Raw genomic sequence first — 23,587 nt, 5'->3', positions numbered from 1 at the left:
ATGGGTGGGTCCCACTTGGGGTAGGAGCTCCTTCCCTCCCCCAGCCACCCCTCAGGGGTGCTCGTACTGTAGGTCTGGCCTTTACTTTTGCTCCCCTTTCCCTCCCTCCCACTCCCTCAGGACCCATGTGGCTGGAGGGGGCCTTGTTGGGCAGAGGATCAGGCCTGGGATCTCAGCAGGCTCCCAGGGGCCAAGTGTACAGGGGAAACCTGGCCACACTCCCTTTTGATCCTCTGCCCTCCCAGTGGTCCCCCAATTCCCACTTTGGGCGTGGGATCCCTTCCCCCCACCCCCAGCTGCCCCTCAGGGCACCAGTCCCATCCCGCCTCCACTTCTCCTCCCCCTTCACTTTCCCCACACCCCACGTCCTACCCAGTCGCTGGGGGTTCCTCCCAACCCATTAGGTGTCCGTGGTCCCCCACCAGTGCCTGGTAGGTGCCCTAGCTGTGCAGAGACACAAATTCTGCATCCTCCTAGTCTGCCATCTTGACTCTGCCCTCTGCTGTGTACTTTCTTGCTTCAGTTTCTGACATATCTGTTGCCCCAAGGCATCAGGCAGGCTGGCTCCAGACTGGTGCGCACACTCCATGCCAAGCCCGGAATTCCGCACCTGGAGAAACTTTTCGGCCAGTGGGGCAGCCACAGGGTGGTGGATGGGGGCTGCACAGGGACAAAGTGTGTCGGCTTGGTGTGAAGCCCTTCTCCCGAGGGGGGGCTGGCAAGGAGGGTGCTCCCAAGTCTGTGCAAAAGTTTTTAAGTTTAATTAGGTCCCATTTGTTTATTTTTGTTTTTAATGGAAGGTAGAGGTAGACTGAGAAAGATATTGCTGTGATTTATGTCAGAGAGTGTTCTGCCTATGTTTCCCTCTAAGAGTTTTATAGTATCCAGCCTTACATTTAGGTCTTTAATCCATTTTGAGTTTATTTTTGTGTATGGTGTTAGGGAGTGTTCTAATTTCATTCTTTTACATGTAGCTGTCCAGTTTTCCCAGCACCGCTTATTGAAGAGACTGTCTTTTCTCCATTGTATATTCTTGCCTCCTTTGTCATAGATTAGGTGACCATAGGTGCATGGGTTTATATCTGGACTTTCTATCCTGTTCCATTAATCTATATTTTTGTTTTTGTGCCAGTACCATACTGTTTTGATGACTTTAGCTTTGTGGTATAGACTGAAGTCAGGAAGCCTGATTCCTCCAGCTTGTTTTTCTTCCTCAAGATTGCCTTGGCTATTCAGGGTCTTTTGTGTTTCCACACAAATTGTAAAATTATTTGTTCTAATTCTCTGAAAAATACCATTGGTTATTTGATAGGGATTGCATTGAATCTGTAGATTGCTTTGGGTAGTATAGTCATTTTCATAATATTGATTCTTCCAATCCATGAACATTGTATATCTTTCCAACTTTTTGTGTCATCTTTGATTTCTTTCACCAGTATCTTATAGTTTTCTGAGTATAGGTCTTTTGCCTCCCTAGGTAGATTTATTTCTATGTATTCTTTTTGACGCGATGGTAAATGGGATTGTTTCATGATATCTCTTTCTGTTCTTTCGTTGTTAGTGTATAGGACTGCAAGAGATTTCTGTGAATTAATTTTGTATCCTGCAACTTTACCAAATTCATTGATGAGCTCTAGTAGTTTTCTGGTAACATCTTTAGGGTTTTTTTAATGCATAGTACCGTGTCATCAGTAAACAGTGACAGTTTTACTTCTTCTTTTCCAAAAGCCAAAGTTAGTAGAAGGAAAGAAATTATAAAGTCAGAGCAGAAATAAATGAAATAGAGATAAAGAAATCAGTAGTAAAGATCAATGAAACTAAAAGCTGGTTCTTTGAGAAGATAAACAAAATTGATAAACCTTTAGCCAGACTCATCAAGAAAAAAAGGGAGAGGACTCAATTCAATAAAATTAGAAATGAAAAAGGAGAAGTTACAACGGATACCCCATAAATACAAAGGATCATAAGAGATTACTACAAGCAACTGTATGCCAGTAAAATGGACAACCTGGAAGAAATGGACAAATTCTTAGAAAGGTACAATCTTCCAAGACTGAACCAGGAAGATACAGAAAATATGAACAAACCAATCACAAGTACTGAAATTGAAACTGTGTTTAAAAATCTTCCAACAAACAGAAGTCCAGGACCAGACAGCTTCTCAGGCTAATTCTATCATTTAAAAAAGAGCTAACACCTACCGTTCTCAAACTCTTCCAAAAATTTGCAGAGGAAGGAACACTCTCAAGCTCATTCTAAGAGGCCACAATAACCCTGATACCAAAACCAGACAAAGATGTCACAAAAAAAGAAAATTACAGGCCAATATCACTGATCAACATAGACATAAAAATCCTCAACAAAATACTAGCAAACAGAATCCAACAACACATTGAAAGGATCATACACCATGATCAAGTGGGATTTATCCCAGGGCTGGAAGAATTTTTCAATATCTGCAAATCAATCAGTGTGATACACCACATCAACAAATTAAAGAATAAAAACCATATGATCATCTCAATAGATGCAGAAAAAGCTTTTGGCAAAATTCAACAACCATTTATGACAAAAACTCTCCAGAAAGTGCGCATAGAGGGAACCTACCTCAACATAATAAAGGCCATATACGACAAACCCACAGCAAACATCATTGTCAATGGTGAAAAACTGCAAGCATTTCTTCTAAGATCAGGAACAAGACAGGATATCCACACTGGCCACTGTTATTCAACTATTCACTATTATAGTTTTGGAAGTCCTAGCCATTGCAATCAGAGAACAAAAAGAGAAATTAAAAAATATATATCTTTAGACAAACAAAGAGGAAAACACAACATACAAAAACTAGTAGGATGCAGCAAATTCAGTTCTAAGAGGAAGTTTACAGATAAACATCTATATTAGCAGACAAATGAAAAAATATCTCAAATAAACAATCTAATTTTACACCTCAAAGAACTAGAAAAAGTAGTACAAACTAAACCTAAAGTTAGAAGAATGAAAAGAAATAGCAAAGATCAGAGTAGAAATAAATGAAATAGAAACTGAAAACACAATAGAAAATGTCAACAAAACTGAGTTATTTTTGAAAATACAAACAAAATTGGTAAACCTTTAGCTAGACTAAGAAAGTAAGAGAGGAGATTCAAATAATAAAAATCAGAAGTGAAAAAGGAAACAATACAACTGATTCCACAGAAATAAAAAGGATCCTAGGACTTTTATGAAGAATTATATGCCAACAAACTGGAAAATCTAGAAGAAATAGTAGTTTTATTTTTAATTTTTTGAAGAGCCTGCATACTGTTTTCCATAGTGGCTGTACCATTTTGCATTTTCACCAGCAGTACACAAAGGTTTCTATTTCTTCTATCCTTGAAAACATTTATCTTCTGTTTTTTGATAATGGCCATCCTAACTGGTGAGATGTGATATGTCACTGTGGTTTTTAATTTGCATTTCCCTGATGATTAATGATGTTGAGGATCTTTTCATATACCTGTTGGCCATTTCTGTCTTCTTCAGAGAAATGCCTATTCAAGTCCTTTGTCATTTTTTAATGGTGTTATTTGTTTGCTTGTTTTTTTGATACTGAGTTGAAGTTTTTTCTATAGTTTGGAAATTAACTCCTTATCAGATACATGGTATGCAAATATTTTCTCCCATTCTTTAGGAGGCCTTTCCACTTTGTTAATTGTTTCCTTTCCTGTACAGAAGATTTTTACTTTGATGTGGTCCCACTATTCTATTTTTGCTTTTGTTGCCTGTGATAAAACAATAATTGAAACAGGATTTTAAAGTTGATACAATACCTTTAACTAATCTGTACACCTTATTTGCATTTCACAACTTTCTTTCTAATGTCCTTTTCGCTCCTACAATCCAGTCCAGGACCCTCATTGCATTTAGTCATTAGGTTTCCTTAGTCTTCTCTCCTCTTTGATAGTTTCTCACTTTTACATGGTCTTTCTTGACTTTGACATTTTGGAAGAGTACTGGTCAACCACTTTGTAGAAAATCTCTGATTTGGGTATTTCTGATGTTTCCCCATGATTTGATTGAAGATATACATTTTTGGCAAGAATGACTTGGAAGTGATGTTCTTCCATGTTCAGTACATTGTGCAAACGATTTGTTAATGTGATTTATTCTGAAGTTTTGACTGTAACTTTAATCACAGGTTAAGGTGGTGTCTGTCACGTTTCCTCACTGTAAAGTTATCATTTACTTCTTTCTAATTAAAAAGTACTATTTGGGGAAATACTCATACTATGAGAGTGCATTGTCATCATACTTTAACATCAATGTTTGTTTGTTTGTTTGTTTTGCAGTACGCGGGCCTGTCACTGCTGTAGCCTCTCCCGTTGCGGAGCACAGACTCCAGATGTACAGGCTCAGCGGCCATGGCCCACAGGCCCAGCCACTCCGTGGCATGTGGGATCCTCCCGGACTGGGGCATGAACCCGCGTCCCACGCATCGGCAGGCAGACTCTCAACCACTGCACCACCAGGGAAGCCCTAATATCAATTTTTAAAGCTGCTACTTTTAGCATACCTTGGTGATTCTTGCTTGAAAAATTATTACTGTGGTGTTTGTCTAAAGATGATTTTTATTCTGATCATTTCATCTACATTTATTGATTCAAGTTCATTTTAGGGAAGAGGGTATCCCTTCTCCTACATTTAAGTATTTACTCATTCAATTACTTAGTTAATTCAGTTTGGGCTCAAGTATTGTTTAATTCTGTGGGGTTTAATATTTTATTATCATTATTTATTTATTTTGCTCTACTTGTCCTATATTTGTTCATTTAGAGCTTCTTCAAGCTGGTTCTTGGTTATTTTTGGCATGCTCCCAACATGTTTTGAGCACTTCCTTACTTTCTGACACCACAAGACATCCTAGGCCCATCTAGAATCTTCTCTGCTTCAACACTGAAATTAACCATTTCTCCAGTATTGCCTGATTCCTTATGTTGGATAACAAAATTATACATGAAGATGTCACACTAGGTGTGTGCATTACTTCTAGCCTCTCTCAGAGGGCAGAGTTAAGAAGAAATACATTTATATATACTAACATGAATATACATATCTATATTTATTCTTTATCCATTTCTACATACAACCTTGATCTCCTGCTGATATTTCCAATCCCAATAAAATACAATAAGGTTTATTCAAGCTTTTCTCTTTCTTTATTTTTAACTCATTTCTCTTGACATGAGAGACCTGGCTCTCATTATCCATAATAAATTTGCTTATATGTTCCATCTTAGTACATATATACATAAAGTAGTTTCAAAATTGCTGATACATACCTCTGTGATAAGTAAATTTACTATCCAGAGTACGTTATTAGTGTATATTTCTTTTTGTCTTTAACCTTACGTATATAGTCAGAACGCTGCATTCCAAAGTTGATTAGATTAGTTCTTTCTTTCTCCACCTTCTCCAGTGTGGTTAACTTACTCATTTATAATACAGTCAGGGTTATTTGTTCCTGCTTGCACTCAAATTTGCCTTTTATCACATTGATTGATTTGAATAATTTATATTCTGAGTGTGTGAAACACGGTTCATAAGAGTCATAACTTTCCAAAAAGGTGTACTCAGAGAAATAAATGTCACTTCTTCAGTTTACTATTCTATTCCAACATCACCTTTCATTCTATTCTATCCACACCATTCCCACTCATGCTATACAGCCACCCACTTTTGTTAGTTCCCAGTTTATTCTTCTTGTATTTCCTTCCCACAAACGAACAGATACATGTATGTTTTATTACACACATTTTCTAACATGAAATTTCTCGCAGTACAGATATATAGAAAGCTGTGCATATCAATTCATAGAAAGCTCTTGTATTCTTCTGTAGCTGCTTACACCACTGTGTGGATATGCCAGAGTTTTTTTAACCACTCTTCTATGTATGGACATTTAGATTGTTTTCAGTATTTTGCAATTACAAACAATGCTGAAATGAACAAACCTACAAATATTTATTTTCATATTGTTGCAGCCCTTTCTCCAGGATAGATTGCTGGAAGTGGGATGGCTGGGTCAAAAGGTAAGAGCATATGGTTTTGTTAGATACGGAGAAAGTCCTCTCCAGAAGGATGTGCTACATTGTATTCCTATCTTTTTTTTTTTTTTTTTTTTTTGCATCTCATTCTCCAGGAAATGAATTTTTTTCCTTGGTATCTCGCATCTTCTAACTTCATCACAAAGTTTGCTTTGGAAGTTCTACTTCTTCACATTTAGATCTTTGGAATGAACAAAGCTGAGCTTTTTCAGGTCAGGTATATAGTGTCAATAATAGGTAGTCTTCATCTGGAGAAATGTGTCAACTATATCTCTGTACTTTGAAACACATACACTGTCCTAACCAAGCCTTGGTCCTGGTTTCTCTTAAGTCTGTCCCTGGGCAGGGTTTGGGTCAGATGGAGGGATTCAGACACCCCAGTGGCTTCCTCCTCTTACTGTACAGGATGCCCCCTGGAGCTGCCAAGGCCCATCTTGTCTTCCCACTCATTGGTCCTTAATCTTTGCTCTGTGTCTGCATGCACGTTGTTCACCCAGGCCTGATACCTCAGTGTGACTCTTACTCTGTTGATTTTTTACTCAATCATGTTTTCAGATTTTGATCTCTCTGCATTTTTTAAATTTATTCTTTATCACTTCCATATGTATTAGCTTGCATATTGCTTTAAATTCATTCAGGTAATGATGCTACCATCATGAAACATTCTCTGATGAATCATGGCTTATTTTTTCTCTGAATTCTAGTCTACATGGTGTATTTATTTACACAATTGTAGGCATGGCATCTTTAACCAGGGCTAGGTGATTCGATAATTTTGATACTTTTGTAGAGTTAAAAGCAGTGAAAGACTTCTGTTAGTAGTCTTTTTTGTGTGTTTTTAATTTCAATGTCTCGATCTTGATAACTTGAGGTGATCATGATCCAGTATTTGTCAGCTCTTTGAGATACAAATAAACACAAAGCATAACACCTTGGTTTTCAGTCTTACCCTATAATGAAGAATGATTTGCTTCCAGTGTAGAGTTGATTATTTCTGACCTGCTCGCACTGAGGGCTTATTTCTAAAAGGATGCCAATCCTGTCCCCTATTTAGTTTCCCAACTCTTCAGAGGAAAGCTGTAAAAGAGCCATTTTTTTCCTATGATCAGGACCCCTTTCCTCTTACAACAGGCCTACAAGATTTGTTGGACAAGGTGATAGTCTGTTCAACTTCATAGCATGAAGCATACCATGATAAAATGGGAATCAATCAATGGCTGACTCAGAAAATGTGGACTAGATGACTTGATGATGAAAGTCCATGTGAAGAGAGAGGTCTCAGTCTTCAGACCATCTCACTAAGGCCACAGATATGTGGATGAGGCAATGCAGGGTCCTCCACCTCCTACTGATTGACTAGTGGAATGCAGCCACATGAGTGATACCAGGTGGTAAGAACTGGTCCCACCAGCCATGTGAATGAGACCAGGTAAAGAACTACCCACCCAACTCACAACATTGCGAGAAATAAAATAATTGTTGCTTTAATCCAGTAGGTTTTGGGTGTTTATTATGCAGCAACAGACAGTAGAGTCCACCAGTTAGGAAAACTGTTTGGCATTATATATTAATACTAAAGTTTAACATAAGCACCCAAGGACTTGGCCATTTCACTCTTAAATGTATTGCTATCAGAAATGGATGCACATGTACACCAAAGAGATACATGTAATGATCATATCATCAATATTTATAATACATCAACAGTGAAAATAGCCAAATTGTTAACCAACAGCAACTAGAGAAGTACATTGTAGTATATTTGCACAGTATAACTTATAACTCCGTATAATCTCTATAAAAGACTAACAGTATGAAAATTACAAAATTACAGTTATATCCAACAACATGAATGAATCTCCCAGTGGTAATGTTGAGTGAAAGGAACCAGACACAGTAGAATGCCTATTGTTTGATTCCATTTATGTAAAGTTCACAAACAAGAAAATTTGATCTCTGATGTTAAAGTCAGGTAGTAACTATCTACAAGCTAAAGTGAGGAGTTAATGTTTTAAAGGGGTATAAGAAAACTGCGTTTGGGAGTGTTCTTATTTTTGACCTGGGTAATAATTACTGGCATGTGTTCATTTTGTGATATTTCACCTATGGTACACTTTTGAACTGAGCATTTTTGAGTTCCCTTGTCATGTATTAATTTAAAAATTTAAAGATCTTTTGGGAGAAAACTTACACTAATAGAAAGGCCAGTTGAGGCCTCCAATTATCAATACTTTTTCTCAAAAACAGAGAACAATTAAAACATGCCCTGAACTGCTGCTTCTTCTATGTCACAGTCAGGTCAAGAAATTAGACTCTTTTTAGTCACTGGACAATATCAACCTGATCTAAAGTTAATTTCTTGCCAAAGCTTTCAAGAAAATAGTGTCAAATTCTCAAATGACAAGGCATTGTTTTGATAGAATTTAAGACTCTATTCAACTCTAATCTGAGAAAAATTGGGCAAGAATGCATGAATTCTGCCTGTCTCTCTCCTTGCCTTTCCTTTCTTTTGTCTGATTAACATTTTGTGAATGTTAAGGTCTAAAGTTCATCCCCACCTTTCTTCAAGAATGTAAAGTTCTGATGTCAATTTCAGAACAAAATTTGAAACCTGATTCATGGCTAAAAAAGGTGAGATTGGGGCTTCCCTGGTGGCGCAGTGGTTGAGAGTTCGCCTGCCGATGCAGGGGACACGGGTTCGTGTCCCGGTCCGGGAAGATGCCACATGCCGCAGAGTGGCTAGGCCCGTGAGCCATGGCCGCTGAGCCTGCGCGTCCGGAGCCTGTGCTCCGCAACGGGAGAGGCCACAACAGTGAGAGGCCTGCGTACCGCAAAAAAAAAAAAAAAAAAAAGGTGAGATTGAAAATGAAAATAGGGCAGGACTACTTGAAATAAGACTAATGCTAAGAAATTAGCTGCTTATTCTCCTGAACAATAAAATCTGCTTTTTATGTCAGGGAAACAAAAATTTATTCTAGGGACAATTAAAACTTTTTGTGAACTGTGTATGACATAAAGGTAAATAATGGTGAATTCTTTATGTTTGTAACCTGAAAAAAGGGCAATTTACCCATTTCCTTTTTAGAGTGTTTCTTCGGACACAATTGGGCAAGAGTCCTTTCCCCACTTCTTTTAATATAACTTTCATGTGTACAGCATTATAATTTGACATTTGTATACACAACAAAGTGATCACCACCACAAGTCTAGTTGCCATCCATCATCCTACAGTTGACCCCCTCACCAGTTTTGTTTACCCCTGACTCCCTTTCCCTCTGGTAACCACAGATTGTCTGCTGTATGTATGTTTTGTTTTATTTTATTTGCTCATTTGCTTTTTTTAGATTCCACATATGAGTGAAATAGTATGGTATTTGTCTTTCTCTGTTTGAGCTATCGATATTTCACTTAGCATAATACCTTCAAGGTCCATCCTTGTTGTTGCATATGGCAGAATTTCATTCTTTTTTATGGCTGAGTAGCACTTATTTTATGTATAAACTATTCATCTTCTTTAGCCACTCATCCGTTGACAAGCACTTAGGTTGTTTCCATATCTTGGCTATTGCAAATAATGCTGCAAAGATCATAGGGGTGCATATATCATTTTGAACTAGTGTTTTCGTGTTCTTTGGGTAAATACCCAGAATTGGAATAGCTGGGTCACATGGTAGTTCTAGTTTCAGTTTTTGGAGGAAACTCCCTACTGTTTTCCATAGTTGTTGGACCAATCTACTTTCTCTAAAATTTTGAATGTCAGTAAAACTTCGCAGGAACTAATTAAAACCATTGGCAGCTTAACAACCCAGAGAAGTCTCCAAGTGTTTGGGCTCCATCCTTTTTGAAGTGTGAACACCTAGAAAGTTAGAGCTTCAGGCTCCCTGACACCTTGGGAGCTTAACCTAGGCTCAATCCTGGCTGTAACCATTTCTTCTCAGAGAGATAAGAGAAGTTAGATTATTCTTTTAGGTGAGGGCAATTAACCAAACAATGGATACTCAGTTCCTAAGTTAGCATAGATTGAACTCTATGAAGGTAGGTACAAAAAGTTCATCATATAACAGCAAACTGTGCTGTCCAGTCTACTTATGGAAAAACAGGATACAACTGATTCTAAGAAAACATGTTATATACTGGCTAAAAATTGTGCAATGTAAAAGGATTCATATATGCTTGCATATATAAGTAACATTATTTTATTCTTTCTAGTCATTTCAATCTACCTATATGCATGTACTAGGTACTGCTTATTCAATAATATAACAAATTTCCTTCTATTTATATTGTTATGGAGAGGATTTTTTTGTTAAGACTTTTAATTCACCAATAATACACAAGAATGAATTTCCTGCCTACAGTGCCCATACCTTTCCATATGACCAAAGTTATTGTCTATAGATAAATTTAGGCATGTTGGTTGTGAATAATTCCATTCATAATAGGTACAAAATTATTCTATTTATGAAAAAAATTATAAACTAATAAAAAATCCTTGATCATTATATGTTTCAGTAGTAACAGCATTTCTAGCTCATGGCTGGGATTTTAGTTTACTATTTTTATTCTTTCTGTGACTAGTGAAGTTTTAAAATGATTTTGAATTGTTTTATAGTCATAGAACACATACACAGCAGTAAATTATTTATCTTTTGCAAAACAAAAATCTTTTGTTTCAAGAAAAAATTTCTGCTAGGTGTTTGGTATTGAAATCCATCTTTCATTCATTTATTAGATGAGTATTTACGAAGCAACAACACTGTACAAAGTTGGCCATATATAGTGTTCAATGTACACAGATGAATTATCTTAATCAGGTAGGTTACATAGGAAATGTGACCACAATGAGAGATTTTACTAGTCCTCTTGATTTGGACAGAAATCAGGGAAACCAGAGGCAATTGATGAAGTTGGAGGGTACAATAAAGGTGTTTTATTCTAGTGACCAAGTAGGAGACAAAGATTCAAGACAATAGCAGCTTGGAACTGGAAATAATTACTTTTTTCCATGTGGTAATTAACATTAAAATAGTTCAGGAATATAGGCGTGCTGCGTAGTTTTACACGCTGACTCCAATTTATACCCATAGGGTGGTTTATAGAATGTGAATTTACCAAATCTAGAATAAAACGTCTTAAGATAAGGTGATTTTTGTACAGGATGTCTTCTTTTCTGAATTAACAAAAAGAGTTTGCTAGCTGGCATAACAGTCAATAATAATAATGAAGTCAGTGTGGCTTAAAATAGAGAATTGAACAGGTCTCAACCCCCTTGTATGAACAGGACATAAGGTAGGGCAGGGGCAGTGGCTCCTGCCAAGTGTGCATGTTCCTGCGTTCGCTCCTGTTGTCCTGCTTCTCTGCACTCCAGAGGGGACCCAAACCCTGACAGAACTTCAAGCTCAGAGGACCTGCCACAGCTGCTCGCGGCATCCACCATGGACTGTGCCTTTGCTTCATACAGAAGGACTTCCCCAGGCTGCACACTGGTTGTTTAAATGTTCTTGCCTGTGTTACACTCAATGTACACAATGAGCAGAATTTAACCTAAGCCTGAAGAGACCAAAGGAGACCACCTGACACTGTCTTGTCAGCCTTGCTTCCTTAAGAAGCTACTTCCTGTATTCTTGAAGAGAAGCCTCTTTTATTTTTTTTTGCATTTCTAATAAGTTCCTGTAACCCATCTGTAACACTGAAGAATCTCCTTAATAAATACATTCTGTGAGGACTGTACAATACCCAGCTAACAGGTGAGAGAGCACTTGTGAGACAGGCTATGCACAAATTTGAGAAGGGGAAAGGAAAGTAGAAATGTCCAGAGTAGCTCATTTCTTCCTGCTCCAAAATACTGTGTGAAAGAATGGTTGTGATGCTGCCTTCCTACAAAATTGTTGAACAAGTACTTGTATAGATCTTTGATTTCTTCAGTAATTTAACAATTATTTATTAATTATCAAGTATGGAAGACGCCTTTCACCTGAAGCCTTGTCTTGAGATGTATATAACTTTATTCCAACAGATGCCCACTTATGACTGAACATCAAAGTAGTGAAGATTCCTTTCACTCTGCTATAATTGTCCTTTCCCTCACTCCTGATCCCTTCCTTTCTCTAAACCATGATCACTTCATGGTACCGACTTGTGTGCATGTTTCTTATTTACATTGCTTGTCATGTGTGTTGGGGAGATTTGATGGGGAAGCAGAACTCATTACTGCCCCCTCACCCCCTTTTCCAGACCAATCAGACATTCGGTATTCAGGGCATTTCTCCACCTCAAAGGTGACACCAGAGGGCCTTTGGGGACTGGACCAGCTGCAGGACTTATTCCAGAGAAATGGCAACTGAGCATAACTCACAACCCTTAAGAAAGCAGAGCCATCCTATAGATTCCACAGTCTGTCAGCCTGTGGGTGTCATGTTCAGTGAGAAATTGATCCTCGTACCAAAAGCTTAGCTTTCTTTCAACGGAAGCTCCTTGAACAGGTGACAATTATGGTGACAATGAGAGCTTTGCCAATTACTGGCTCTTTCTTTACTATTTTAAACAATATCATTGTTCTGTGAGCCAAAGGTGGTGGCTTCATTGCTGGCTAAGTTTCCTGGGAGAAAAGTTTAAGTAACTCAGAGCACATGGAGTGTCCCTCTCTCAAGGAGAGAAGAGCAGCAGGTTCAGACAGGCATGCATGTGCTTTCTTCCCGATTCCTTTCAGTACTAGTTCCTAAAACTGTGTACTTCATCTTGAGAACCCTAGGCAGCAGTTAATAGAGTAAGGAAATGGCAATTTGGGGCCCTGATGGGTGGAAGCTCATGTATTTATTCACATGCATTGTTTGAACACCTGGGGCTTATGTGGTGGGCTTTGTGGTGGGAGCTAAATATACAGTGAGGATCATCAAGTAGATGAGATCATGACTCGGTAGGGGAGACAAAATGTAAATAGGTCATTTCAGTTTCACAACTATATAAAAAGTCCTGTGGTCGGAGGGAAACATGGTACAATGGCAGCACAGAGGAGGGACACCACACCCAGTCTCAGGAAATCAGAGACCGTAAGGAATAACAGATGTTAGCAAATAAGGGGCACAGGGGGAGGAAGCCAGGGTATCTAGTGAAGTCTGTGTCCTGTGTGCAATATCCCTGAATCAAGAGAATTTGTCGAATCGTGGAATTATAAGCAGTTTATTCTAAGTACAAGTGTCAAGCATTAGACAGCTGGGAAGAATTCCTAAATTGCTGCATTGAACTTGAAGAGAAATTTTCCTTTGAAATCACCATCTTTATAAACCTGAGTATTTAGAGAACATTTTAGCCAACATCCCAGGGGACGTTTTATCTGTAAATAAATTAGGGACTAGAATTTCCAGGCCTTACCAAGAGCCCCAAATGACAAGAAAATTAGGATGCACATCTCATACTTTTTGTTTCTGGCTGTAATAAGTAGATTTTTCCTGTTGAGCTGGCATGTTATTTCTAGTAGTGTTTAATACTTTCATTCTGGGACTTCCCTGGTGGCACAATGCTTAAGAATCCACCTACCAATGCAGGGGACACTGGTTCGAGCCCTGGTCTGGGAAGATCCCACATGCTGAGGAGCAACTAAGCCCGTGTGCCACAACTACTCAGCCTGCGCTCTAGAGCCTTGGAGCCACAACTACTGAGCCCATGTGCCACAACTACCGAAGCCCGTGCACCTAGAGCCCGTGCTCCGCAACAAGAGAAGCCACCACAATGAGAAGCACACACACTGCAACTAAGTAGTCCCCACTCACCACAACTAGAGAAAGCTCACACGCGGCAACGAAGACCCAATGCAGCCAAAAATAAATAAATAAATAAATATCCTGCATGCTACAACTAAGACCTGGTGCAGGCAAAATAAATAAATAATAAAATAAATGTAAAAAAAAAAACTTTCATCCTGTCATGGGCACTTTTGCATTCCATGTATTATTATTTCTGATTTTAATAACTGTATTTATTTATGTTTCAATAAGCAAGAATTCGTAGAAAATATAAAAGGCACAGAAGAATGTGTCATGCAAAGTTAGTTATCCTCTCATGTCTTACCTCAAATATGCAGGTCCATTCCTGTTATGTTCATGGATACCAATTTCTTTTGTATTTTCCAAAGATAGATGATAATATATGCATATACTCATTATTATTATTATTATTAATTTATTTTTATTTTTTGGTACGCGGGCCTCTCACTGTTGTGGCTTCTCCCGTTGCGGAGCACAGGCTCAGCGGCCATGGCTCACTGGCCCAGCCGCTCCGCGGCATGTGGGATCTTCCCGGACTGGGGCACGAACCCATGTCCCCTGCATCGGCAGACGGACTCTCAACCACTGCGCCACCAGGGAAGCCCCCTCATTATTTTTTTAAATTGGTAATACAACTATACACACTTTCTGCATCTTGAGATTTTCTCATGTTAGCACAAATAAGAGTTTCCCTTTCCATTTCAGTGACTGTAGAGTATTCCTTTGTAAGTGTGTCTCAGGATTTACTTCACAAGTATGTGACAGAGAGACTTGAAAGTTGTTTCCAATCTTCTGGAATTACAACAATCCTTCAACAAATATACTACTACACAAGCCATTTTCAACTTGGGTAAATAAATCTGTAAGATAAATTCCTAAATGTGGACTTCTGTATCAGCAGTATTTGCATTTAAAATTTTGGTATATATTTGCATCAGTTTGCACTCTCCCTAGCAAATATCAGAGACTGCCAACTTCCTGGAACTCTTGCTAGCTGGTGCCCTGTCCAAACTGTACTTCCTGGCCCATCTGAGAGGTGACACAGATACCTCCTGATTTTACCTTGTACATCATTTATAATCAGTAAAGTTGAACACACTTATTCTCTTGGTATATTTTCGCACATTTAAAATATTGTGTTTGTTGCTCTTTCCTCACTGATTTATAAGGGCTCCTTATAACTTAATGAATTGATCTCCATGACTGTATCATAGATTGCGACTGTTCTTCCTCTTACCATTTGGTTTTTTGCTCTTCTTAACACTTTTCTATAATTAATCATTATCCTCCAACTTGTTTTCCATTTCTTTAACTTAACTAATTCTCAAAATTGTTTGTTCTTTTTGCATTTCAGGCCCTGGTAATCACTTTGGTAATTCTCTGGTAATCAGTTTTTATTTTTAAACTCCTCTTCAACAAAACTGTCATGACAACATATTTAAAAAATGAGCTACAGTGTTACACTATTAAAACATAAGAAGCCTTTCAAGATATACTTAATAGGGATTCTCAGCCCTTTTCATAGCATGACTGAGAAGTTTCACTCCCATAGCAAATAATTTACGATTCCCAGGTAGTACTGCAACTAATGCCATGCTAACCACATCAAGGACCTCTGAAACATTTATGGACTTATTTTTAGTTATTTCAATGGCTGCTTTTAGTTTTTCTATCCCTTTATTTAACTCTTCAGCTTGCTTTTTAAATCCTTCTGTAAGTAGTTCTTCTTGCATCTGCAAAAAGGAGAATCCCTTTTGAAAATAGCCCAAATCAAGATTTTGTATCAAACAACTACAGCAGATAAGTACGTGTGTCTATTTCTATAATACCTTAGATGCTTTTTGACATTTGTCTAATATTTGCAAATGTTTGGACCTGGGTAGTGAGAGCATCCAGGGTTTAGAGCTTCCCAAGTTCCCTCAACACCATCTCCCTGGGCACAGAAAAGATGGGCCTAGGTGAGACCTGAAAACTACCTCAGGACTGTGTTCCAGCCCTAATAATGCACTTTGGGAGGGAATGTAGGTGAATTCTAAATATTTGCCAGTTTCATTGAGGTAGGATGACCACACATATGTCACAAAAATGGCATTGCTGACTCTCTTTAGGACACTGTCTATCAAACTCCAGGTTGAGACAAAGAACGCATTTACTCCAGGTATTTAAAATGAATCAGGCAGACCTGGAAATGAATGCAGCAAATTTTAGAGCTTTCAGAATCCAGTATTTCAAACCAGGCACAATCTGATACTTTCAAGAGCAGATGGAACTATTCCAGGTCTCTGATGGTTGTACCAAAATTTCTAAGGACTCTAGGACTGAGGTGCTATTCACTTGGGGGCAAATGCGAGCCTATAATCACCACAAACAGCAGTCCAGGAGCCTGGGCCATGTTATTTGTATGCTCCAAACCCTAACACTACAGAAGGTGCTGAGTCTTACAGAGGTAAGTCTTCAGCGCGATCCACATCTCTTTGATGTTACAGAGAATCATATGTCTTTGGATTTCCCTCTGGGATCTGACTTAAGGTCAAATTTCTGTTCTTTTATTCCTGAGAGGCTAGCATTTTGTCCATCAGGCCCTGCCCAGGCCCATCCAGACTTACCTTCAGCTTGTGGTTCAGCGTTGTTTCCTGCTCTTCTAGAAGGTTTTCTCTTGCCCTATTCATCTTCTTTTCCAGTTGGGTCATGTTTTCCTTGAAGCTTCTCTTTTGTGCCGCCATTTTTTGCTTCTCTTCATTCTGTTTCTTTCTTAGCAGCTGCTGTTCCCTCTCAGCTGCATGCCTCTTGGCACACTCAACTGTTTCACAAGAGTTTTAAAGAGGGAAGAATATAACAGTTATGCTGAGCTGTCACCTCCTTAGCTCAGAGATAAAATGACTTTAAAATGGTGGGAAGGAATCTGAATATTCCTACTATCACATCAGAAAGCATGCTTTAGCGTGTGATGCAAGGGCACTGATTGGATGTACATGCAACCCAAACTCCCCTGGTTATTTCCAGATGTAGCAGAGGGGCCCCACAGAAGGAGAAGAAGCTCCCGTGTGAGGAAGTGTTTGTTTTCACACCTGCCAAAGGGAAGCACAAGAGCCACCTTTCCCTTTGTGAGCTCAGCCCTCCTCTGTACCTGCCAAGGCCTTGTTTCCATCAGTGAGGGCTTTGTCTGCCTGCAGGATGGCTTCCTCTACTCCTGCTTGGGACTGCAGGAAGCTCTGGAGGACCTCATTTGCCTGAGGACACAACAAGGAGCAAAGACTTGTCAGGCGGCAAAAGATGTAGTGTCTTGCTGAGGAAATTATTGTTCAGTAAACCTACAGATTGGACCCTTTAACTTCTCCATCCTTTGTAGGATCCCAAAATGGTTACAGACGCCAGAATTATGTGCAATTCTACAAACACCCACCCTCCATTGTGTGCAACTCCTATATCTGCACATTGTTTTTCTTCCGACTAATGCTCATCTACTCTTTCTTTATTACGATTTCATTTATGGATACTTCAACTTGTAGCTTCTACTGCCTCTTCCAGGAAGCTTTCCTAAGCTTTATTCTGAGTTTTGAATGACTGCCAAGACCTTACATTTGCCCTATCAGCCCTACCACTTGATGACTGTGTGATCTTAGGCAACTTAGTAAATCTTCCACACCTCATATTTCTCAGTTTTATAGTGGGGATGACAGTAGTACCTAATTCATTTTTGGGCGGGAACTAAATTGATTATCTTGGCAATATGGTAGAGCAGAAAGATCCTGAGCTCTCCTCCCCTCACAGGCACACTGAAGTCACAACTATTTGCAGAACAACCATTGGTGAAAAAGACAGAACCTATCAGAAAAGATCTCCTACAACTGAAGATATAAAGAAGGAACCACAGTGAGATGGGTAGGAGAGGTGGAGTCTCAATATAGTCAAATTCCATACCCCCGGGTGGGTTATTCACAATCAAGAGAATGATTACAACCTCAGAGGTTCTCCCAGAGAAGTGAGAGGTCCGAGCTCCACGCTGGGTGCCGCAGCCAGGGATCCAGCACCAGGAAGACAATCCTCCGGAGCCTTTGGCTCTGAAAGCCAATGGGGCTAACTTTCAGGCGTCCCAGAGGGCTGTGGGAAATAAAGTCTTAACCCTCAGAGGGTGCACTCTAAATCTCACATGTTCCGGGACCCAGAGAAGAAGCAGTAATTTGATAGGAGCCTGCGTCAGACCTACCTGCTGACCCTGGAGAGTCTCCTAGAGAGGCAGAAGGCAACTGCCGCTCACCCCAGAGACATAGACACTGTCAGCAGCCATTTTTGGGAGCTCCTTCTACCACATGGACATGGGTGCTGGCATTCGCCATTTTGGGATATTTCCCCTAGCTTATTAGCCCCAAGACCCAGCCCTGCCCTGGTCCAGTGGTCTGCAGGCGCCAGTGCTGGGATGCTTCAGGCTAAGCAACTAACTGGGCATGGACAGAGCCGCACCCACCAGCAGACCTCCTGAGCCCACCGTCGCCTCTGGACATGGCCTTGCCCACCAGAGGGCCAGGGACCTGGTCCCACTCACCAGGCCACAGGCACTAGACCTGAAACCCCCAGGGCCCTTTAGCCAGAGACCCTGGGACCCAGCTCTACACACCAGGAGGAAGATACCAGTTGCAATAAAACCTCAGTTTCAGTCTGCAGGGCCAGCCCACCCACTAGCAGGCTATATCCTGCCTTGGGACCAGCTGGGCTCAGGCCTGGACCAACATGAGGCCAACAGAAGCTTCAAGACACCCCAGATCCAGCAGCCCAACTGGCTGTACCCAACTGTGATCCAACACATGCTCTGGGACTCCTGGGCCCTGCAACCGGACTCCAGGATCTGGCTCTGTCCTCCAGAAAGCTGGCACCAGCCCTAGGACCTGGCCTCACCCACCAGTGCGCAGGCAACAGTCCTGGGGTCTCCTGGACACTTACTCTGCTCACCAGAAATGCAGCACTAGACCCAGAGCCCCCCGGGGTTCCACAGTCAGCCTCCTTGTGACCAGCAGCCTCTGCACAAAGCAGGACCTGGCAGCCAAATGAACCAAAAAGACCCTCTGACTCCAATCTTCTGTTCTTTCCCACTCCCATTACCCCTCACCTTAACTCCTTTCCTGGGAACCAGTTTATAGTCCTGTTCAAACTTGCTCCTTGCTTCTAAGTAGAGACTGTGTCCTCCAGGGACAAAGAAAGTTCCTCCTGAAATACTTGTCATCAAGGATTCTGAAAGCTTCTTAAGCTCAGCCTGACAATGTTTGACAGAGGCCTCTTCATTTTGGATCATGAAAACGTCCTTCTTTTTCTCCATGATGTCCTGTCAGGGAAATAAGGGGAAATCCAATAGAAAGAAGCTGTTAGAGGGAAGATCCAACTGTGATCCTCTTGGAAGAAGTAGTCTGACAGCATCAGGTACATGAGACACAGAATAACAGATGTGGAGTCAGGAGTCTGGTTTTAGTTCCAGTTCTGACAAACTCTTTGTGTGATTTGTATGAAGTCCCTTAAATCCCCTGGGATCAGTCTCAACATGTGTGCAATGATGCGGTTGGCAGAGGCAAACTACTACTTTTAACAGTAGTAGCACTAATAGTGATCCATCCATCAACAATGAAATAATGAAAGTACAATTATGAATGGAAGTAGGGTTTCCTCTTCAAACTTGGGTGCTATGGATAAAAATATGTACATAGCAAATCAACTTCCTACTAATGAATTAAGTATACACTGAACAGAGTTTTGAACTCTTTTTGAATTCTTGTTTCATTGAGGATTTGAGTGTGTGAAATTATAGCAACAGAAATTTTTTTGCTTGTACTTCTAAATTACAATTGAGCCGGTTTTACTCTGTATGTACTAAGAGATCTTTGTAAATTATAGGATGGTCAAGGGAGACTGAAAGTCAAACTTTCAGTGAAGGTGCCAATGGTAAGCAGAATTACGATCGCCAAGAGTTCTCTCTGCTGGTGTCCACACTCCGCATAGTTCCTAGACTTCTGAAGATGATGAACAATTATTCTGTGTTTAGACTATATTACATGGAACAGGTTGACTTTAAGAAATGGAGATTACCTAGGTGGGCCTTACCTAATCACAAGCCCCTTAAAAGATGTTTTCTCCAGTTGGTGGCAGAAGAGGTAGCCGGAGAGATTAGAAACAAAAGAAGGAAACCGTGCACCACTGCTGGGTTGAAGATGGAGGGGGGTTCCCCAGAGCGTCCATGTGAGTACCAAGCCCACTTGAACCTTGTTTTCAGCTATGGTACACGGAGCAGAACACCCATAGACCCTGGGCTGGTATCTGACCTGAAGAACTATAAGCTAATAGATGTGTGTTGTTTCAAGCTGCTAAGTACGGTGTAATTTGTTTTGCCACAACAGAAACTAAAAGCCCAACTTTTAGAAAAGAGATGGACTGTAGCCTGTAGAGCCCTATCACTCACTAGAATCTAAACTCCTTATATGATGAGAAGCACATGAACCATGGTGTCAAAGGGGGGAGTCTAGGTATCATTCCAGAAGAAAGGAATCAGGAAGGATATATTCCAGAGCGCATTACCACCAGCTTCTTCTGGAATGTCTGCTTGTCATCCTTGAAGGAGCGCCCCAAGAAGATTGCAATGGCTTCCGTCTCACAGGCTGCCTGCACCTCCAGAAGCTCCTGGAGCGTGTCCGTGGGGAGCCTCAGTCGCTGGGCCATCTGCTCACTGTAGTGGTCGGCTGCCTTCTGCACGGCCGCTGAGTTCTCACGCTCGGCCAGAGTTATCACTGCGTTCTCCAAACAAGGAACTCCTCCACTGTTGATGGCATCTATGTAGGCCACCACCAGAGTCCCCAACCCTGATTGAGACATGATATTTATGAAATGGAGAGAGAATTCTCACCTGTTTTAATAGCTTTAGAGATTAGCATTCTAAAAATCACTAAAATTTTATTGAATTTGAAGTTTTCTTTTCTTCTATCTATTCTTCTCCTCATTTTCTTCATTCTTGTAGCCTCCTCCTTTTTGTTCTATGAATCCACTTCTTTATAATAACATTATTGTGTCTCCTATTCACTCTACCTTTTATGGTTCTCAAATTCATCCCGTTACAATATTAGCCAGATGATTTCAAACGATATGCTCAAGGGTCTCCCAGAACACTTTTCCCATTTTTATAAAATAAACCTGTAAGTAAATTACATTACTTGTGGACACTATTTGTAAATGAAAATGTCTTGATGAAAATGTCATCAAGAATTTCAGGGCAGTGACACAAACATTAAACCAAGCAGGGCCCATCTCAGCACATTACACTGTGACTGTCCAGGTTTCATGTCCGTGAAGCCAGCCCTGTACATAAGATTGTATTTACATTTGTTTCTCAGACTCTCAATGAGCTTACATGGATTCATGGACTACTATTCATTTTCCGATTCATGTAAATTCACAAAATATCTTGCATATCCTCACTCGAAACACTTATCCTGTCAGACACCTCATCACCATGAAGATTTCAATCTTTAAATTTTACATCATTAGTGTAATACTTTCATGAGATTTGGTAGCCTTACATAGGCTTCTTTTAATGAAGAAACATGCATTTACATGTGTTGCATGAACATACATCTTTCCAAGTTACACAGAGAAGAAATCACAATTGCTGACAAACCCAGAGTGCAATCACAACTTCATCACACACACTGAACCACAGAGAGACATGCTGTAGCAAAGGAGACTCACCTCCCCCTGTGACAGTGATTCTTTCTCTTAGGGTCTTGGGTTTTGCATGGGTAAAGATATATGAGCAGAAATGGTTTGATTGCTTCTGGAAATTCTCATCCAGTTGGTTATCTGGCACTTCCTCAATATGGAGTAATAATGTTTTGTCACTTGTAGGCCGGTCAAAGACAAAGCACTTTCTTTTTGGAAAAAACTTCCTGATACATTCTCTTGGCATGTTGGAATTTTGGACTTGGGGATTCTCGCCTGCAGGAGTGGAAAGAGAGCAATCACTGAAGGAACAGCTTTCAGGTGAGGGGGCTGAGGACTTTCATTTCTGTGGATCTTTGCATCACTGTAACTGCTGTGCCTGTGTATCTCCTATTATTGAATCACGCAAATCAACCTTATGCTAATCTATTCAGGACATGGAAAATCCCCCGCCTCCCGCTTTATTTTTGTACAGAGCTAAGAGTGAAGGAAGTACTTCTGAGGAGGAAGGGGAGGAATCCATTCCAAGTGAAGAAACTACTGATTATTTTCCTTACCCTTCCATGGCGTGCGGTGGATCAACTCTTTATTAGATGTTTCTTGAATGATAGACTAATCCAAGAAATTGTCATAAATATTTTTCTGACATTATAGTCCCCATGTCAGAAATGGCATGTAATGTAATGTAATGTCAGTAATGTAATGGTAGACATAAAGATATGTATGATATTGCTGAGAAAATAACCCGTGGAAGACAAATGATACTCAGGACAGTAAAGAGAAGATTTATATATCAGAGTAAAAACGTACACATACCATAAATGTGTTTGGAGATGACTTTAGCACACACCATCTCACGGTAAGGTTAGCCTAAATGAAACTAGGAGACCTCATCCATCCTCTGCGTCATTTTACATTGGACGTGACTATCATACAAAGGGATTCTGGGCATATATCAGTAGTTCAACAAATATTTCTTGAAACAATGAATAAATGATTAAATTAAAAAATGAATATTGCTTCTAGGTACCACCCATTATCCTCTCTGCTAAAATAATCTGAGTAACTAATTTATTATATTAACATGACATATACGGTGTTAGGTTCTAGAATGAAGAGTGTGATACTATGAGGAAGAACATATTATGGGTCTGACAGTCTTACTGGAAGGACATGGCAATGCTTTTTTTTCTGAACTCTTTATTGTATAAATAGCCTATCTATCAATATGAAGGATGTAGCTACGTATGCTGGTAAGATACACTGTGTTAAAGGTATTTCAAAAATTAGTTCTTTTGTTTATCTTGTGATTCTGTGTTTCCAATTTGATGGATTATATTTCTCAAATAGGAAAGGAGAAGCACTTAGACTTAATATGTAATATAAGTATGTGAGCCTTTTTTTCCCATGGTGTCCGTTTTTCTAAAATCATTTGGTCTAATATTGGATTATAAATTTCCTCTGTGAGCTTAAGCTCTGGTCACTGGGGTTTTCCCAGTAACAATAATGACTGAAGCCACACCCACCAGTCATTCACCAAGCACCATTAGCATGGCCTCAATCCAACCCCAAATCAAGATTGACATCAAGTGCTGAATGTCAGAGCTCTGTTGATCCCATCTCCTACTGAACCTTCCCCCACCCTGGCCCTACTCTGATACCTGGAATCAACTTCAAGGCATTCTCCAAGTACTCATCTTCAGTGATGGGGTATCCATCTAACTCCAGCTCCAGCATGAAATCCCGTACAGCCCAAACAAAGTCTGGAAAGAAACTCACAAACTCGTTTGAGTTCTGTACTTCATCAGAGCTGGCAGAAGATGTTGTCCTGATTAGCTCTGTTAGTTCGGTCACGTAGCTGGGATCTTAGCTAAGGAATGAGAAGTGCCCTCCAACACAATTTCCAGATCTCAACCCCAAACAAGTTTTATCAATATTCCCTTTTGCTCCATTTTCCCTTCTCATCAGCCATGAGAAAGGAGCCATGGGAAAGAAGAAACAGTGTCAGTTGCTATTCCCATAAACTCAATGAAACATGGTGCT

The 23,587-nt window shown here is 40.0% G+C and overlaps 1 protein-coding gene across 4 annotated transcripts in view; it reads right to left on the bottom strand.

The window, feature by feature from the left end:
• Nucleotides 1-1,512: 1,512 nt before the first annotated feature.
• The window catches only part of LOC111164047 (guanylate-binding protein 7-like), a 31,429-nt gene continuing 9,354 nt past the window's right edge, over nt 1,513-23,587 (bottom strand). For 2 of the 4 annotated variants that reach the window (XM_089919901.1, XM_089919902.1), the window contains 7 exons: nt 23,206-23,402; nt 21,575-21,820; nt 20,411-20,691; nt 18,957-19,169; nt 16,980-17,082; nt 16,459-16,652; nt 1,513-8,910 (listed from right to left, as the gene is read on the bottom strand). In XM_089919901.1, coding sequence (XP_089776027.1) covers nt 8,638-8,910; nt 16,459-16,652; nt 16,980-17,082; nt 18,957-19,169; nt 20,411-20,691; nt 21,575-21,820; nt 23,206-23,402 — 1,507 coding nt within the window. In that variant the 3' untranslated portion in view covers nt 1,513-8,637. Of the gene's footprint in view, nt 8,911-10,991; nt 15,586-16,458; nt 16,653-16,979; nt 17,083-18,956; nt 19,170-20,410; nt 20,692-21,574; nt 21,821-23,205; nt 23,403-23,587 lie in introns of those variants that run through there. The other 2 variants (XM_022553358.3, XM_089919903.1) reach the window with 1 other exon arrangement.

The sequence above is a fragment of the Delphinapterus leucas genome, chromosome 1, assembly GCF_059928025.1.
Source record: "Delphinapterus leucas isolate spDelLeu-1000000601 "Yukka" chromosome 1, BTC_Dleu_Yukka2, whole genome shotgun sequence".
Taxonomy (NCBI): Eukaryota; Metazoa; Chordata; class Mammalia; order Artiodactyla; family Monodontidae; genus Delphinapterus; species Delphinapterus leucas.
The sequence above is the reverse complement of the archived record's forward strand: the minus strand, read 5'-3'. Positions and strand labels throughout refer to the sequence as shown.